We start from the raw sequence: 3,712 nt of genomic DNA on the forward strand, positions 1-3,712 counted from the left end.
AACCTTTTTCCTTAGTCTGGTATACCGTTTTCCGAGGTGCTTTGTAAGAATCGCTATGTCGGCCGAACGTTTATCCAGCCTTCCACGCGGCTTCGTCAATTAGGCGTGGCCAAGAAATTTGGTGCACTCTCCGTTAATTGCGAAGGCAAACGAGTGGTTCTGATTGATGACTCAATAGTGCGTGGCAACACCATTGGCCCCATCATTAAACTATTGCGGGATGCTGGTGCCAAGGAGGTCCATGTTCGTATCGCTAGCCCTCCGCTTATGTACCCCTGCTATATGGGGATTAATATACCAACAAGGGAAGAACTGATTGCAAATAAACTGCAGCCAGACGAGCTAGCTGAGCATGTCGGTAAGTCAATGTGCTTCAGCGACCATGACTTGATTAGTTAATACATATTCTTATTTCTATACTCTTATAGGCGCTGACAGTTTGAAATATCTCAGCGTTGCCGGACTTATTAAAGCTGTCGAAAGAAACAAGGCAAACACAAACCCTATTAAATCCGGATATTGCACAGCATGCCTTACTGGAGAGTATCCAGGTGGTCTGCCTGAGGAACTTAGCTGGTAATTCATAAACACGCAGGAGCAAATATTTTTACGTATTTAAGTATTTATAGCTTAATTAGGGTTAAAAAACATAAATTTAATTTATTTATACCTCAGTTAAATATTGAAGAAGAATACATAAAAAATGTAACACTTTTAAGAAAGCATTAATTTTTATAAATTACATATAAATAAATCTATATATATAAATACGCCACAAAAAAATTTTGCAATCCCTTTTCTGAAGTCACCGTTGGCTCGATTTTAATGAACCATACACCGATTTAAAGGATATAACTTGCTCTAATCCAGAAATATTCATCCCGATACATAGGGGGAGTGGCATCTGACATATAGACTTAAATGTGAAAACCACTATATCTCTAAAACCAATTACGCTGGAGAATTGAAACCTAGCACAGATGCATAGGTTGTCAATACCGTACTTACTGCGAAAAGAGGTCGATTTTGGAAAAGGGGCGTGGCACCGCCCATAAAAACTGAAATTCTCATATCGCTTATCTCTGGAACTGCTTATGCTAAAATCCTGAATTTTAGCACAGCTATTTACGCTAACAGTAACGTGCTTACGGCGAAAAGTGGTAGATAATGGAAAAGGGGGCGTGGCACCGCCCCATACATACTGAAATTCTCATATCGCTAATCTCTGAAACTGCTAAAGCTAACGTCCTGGAATTTGACACAACAAGATATGTTATCGATACCGTACTTACGGCGAAAATTGGTCGAGTTTGGAAAAGGGGACGTGGCACCTCCCTGCAAATTGAAATTTTCCTATCGCTTTTCCCTGGAACCGCTTATGCCAACGTCCTGAAATTCGACACAACCACATATGCTATTAATACCGTACTCGCGGCGAAAAGTGGTCGATTTTGGAAAAGGGGGCGTTCCACCTCCGATACAAACTGAAATTCTCCTATCGCTTTTCTCTGGAACCGCTTATGCTACCGTGCTGAAATTTTACACAGCAACTATGCTATCAATGCCGGTCTTACGGTGAAAAGTGGTAGATAATGGAAAAGGGGCGTGGCACCGCCCCACACAAACTGAAATTCTCATATCGCTTATCTCTGAAACTGCTAATGCCAACGTCTTGAAATTTGACACAGCCACATATGCTATCAATGCCGTACTTACGTCGAAAAGTGGTAGATTTTGGAAAAGGGGGCGTGGCACCTCCCATACAAGCTGAACTTCTCATTTCGCTTATCTGTGTATCCGCTTAATCTGACGTTCTGAAATTGTAAGCAGCTGCATATGTTATCATTACCGAACCGAAATACAATTTCCATATCGCTTATATCTGGAACCACTTATGATAAGGTAGTAGATTTTGATACACCTACATCTTTAATATAAAATGGCAAGAATCATTCCATTGGAACCATTTTCTACCAGATTTCTAAATCGCATTGAATGATAGTTGGATCAGTGTTTTTGTCTTCCGTTAGGTGGCGCAGGGATTGAGAGTAGAGATGGGCATGGGACTAAATATTAAGACCCGATCCCGCCCATCCCGAAATTCAATTTTTAACTTCCGAACCCGCTCATCCCGACGTTTTTCAGAATTGTACCGCGGGCCCGGGGGCCCCAAAATCTATCACTAAAAAAATTCACAAGTCTTGCAAATTAATTTTAAATAAAATAAATTGTATGAAAAATCTGGCATCCTCCGGTTATTTTGTTTTGCTTTGCTGTTCGTTTTCGTCTCAATAAAACATAAAAAGGTAATTTTTCATACAAATTTTTTAAGGAAGATTTTCTTAACTTTCGGAGGTTGCGGTTTTATGGGAGTACCGGGAGAGGATTTTGGTCCCGTTCAATATTGATGATAAGCAAAATTTAAAAGTGTATGAAAAAATGTCGAATTTCGACAACTGAGCGATACTAGTAATATAAATTCTTATAAACAAGCTCATTATACAGGTATTTATTCTTCACCGAATCAGCCGAAAGTCGAAACAGCTCGAAATCTGCTCAGAGGAAATGTGTTCTATAAAGCTTTATTAGACAATCTCTTTGAAGGTTGCCACCTATTAAAAACCGAACCTTAAAGAAATTTCAATGAAGAAAGAATTATCAAATATCCAGCGTACTTCGCTCCGCCTTCAAAGTATTTTTGTGCTGTTACTCGCTCTCATTACTCATAAAAAAAGAAATAGATTTAAAGAGCTTTATAAAGTGAATGGACATTCATCTAAACGCTTAAATGCCTCGTAAACGCGTAAACCTCGTAAATAAACCGGTTTTCCATATAAAATGAAGTAAGTTTACGAGGTTTACGCAGTTGTGAGGCATTTACTCGTTTATATGAATACCCCTTGAGATTTTTATAAAAATTTTCGGTTTATAAAGCATTTAAATTCTTATTAATTAGTATAGTAAATGTATTTAGAAAGTAGACAAAATATAAACTTTCTCATGGAAATTCAATTTATAATCTTTAACTCGAGTCTAACTAAATATCTCGCACTTTCGTCAATGTCGTATTACTTCAATATTTGCCGTTTTTGATACTGTGCGGAAAAAATATTTAACGTCCATAAAAAGCTGAGATCTAATTTTTTTGCGATTTGAAAAAATCTGCCTTCTTTAAAATTACCTTCGAAATTCAAAACAAAATTAGCTAAACGTCTAGATGTAGTGAGAGGGAGTAATAACACAAAAATACTTTAAAGGTGCAGCGATGAATGCTGGGAATTTGCTGATCTATGTATATAATACGCGAAGGAATTTTTTGTCCAGGACAAAGGATCTGTACCGCTCGCTCGATTTTCAAAACTGGGATGTCAAACTGAAGCGCTTTCGAAAAGAGTTGCCACCTGTTGTAGTTGTGTTTTTTTTGAATTTCAGCGATGATGTCAGATACGCCCTTTCCATACCATACTAACGATATGTACATTAGACCGCTCGTTATTTTAACTATTTTCTTAAATATACAGTTTGCCGGGCTCAAAAAGATGTCTTTTGGTCTAAAAATAAGCTGTGCAAAATTTTATTCGAATATGATAACTCTAAGTACTTGCGCGTTGCATTTGAAAATTTAGAAAACCACATGCATTCTGGGAAAAAAAATTTTAGCAAACTAGTTGAAAGTCGTGAATTTTATAGTCATTTGCCATGTAAAATAACC

The 3,712-nt window shown here is 37.6% G+C and overlaps 1 protein-coding gene across 1 annotated transcript; it reads left to right on the forward strand.

The window, feature by feature from the left end:
- Nucleotides 1–13: 13 nt before the first annotated feature.
- Nucleotides 14–755, forward strand: LOC118746437 (amidophosphoribosyltransferase-like). The gene is made up of 2 exons (XM_036480288.1): nucleotides 14–358; nucleotides 429–755. Exons 1-2 carry the CDS (start codon nucleotides 268–270, stop codon nucleotides 578–580), a joined length of 243 nt encoding a protein of 80 aa, XP_036336181.1. The 5' UTR covers nucleotides 14–267; the 3' UTR covers nucleotides 581–755.
- The last annotated feature ends 2,957 nt before the right edge of the window (nucleotides 756–3,712 follow it).

This window comes from Rhagoletis pomonella, unplaced genomic scaffold (genome assembly GCF_013731165.1).
Source record: "Rhagoletis pomonella isolate Grant_MI unplaced genomic scaffold, Rhpom_1.0 Rhpom_scaffold_00010, whole genome shotgun sequence".
In the NCBI taxonomy this organism is placed as follows: domain Eukaryota; kingdom Metazoa; phylum Arthropoda; class Insecta; order Diptera; family Tephritidae; genus Rhagoletis; species Rhagoletis pomonella.

What these genes read in the sequence shown, in the direction of transcription:
- LOC118746437 (XM_036480288.1), top strand. Translation starts at nt 268, where the DNA reads ATGTACCCCTGCTATATGGGGATTAATATACCAACAAGGGAAGAACTG. An exon ending in CGAGCTAGCTGAGCATGTCG is followed by an intron (nt 359 to 428) that starts GTAAGTCAATGT and finishes ATACTCTTATAG; the next exon opens with GCGCTGACAGTTTGAAATAT.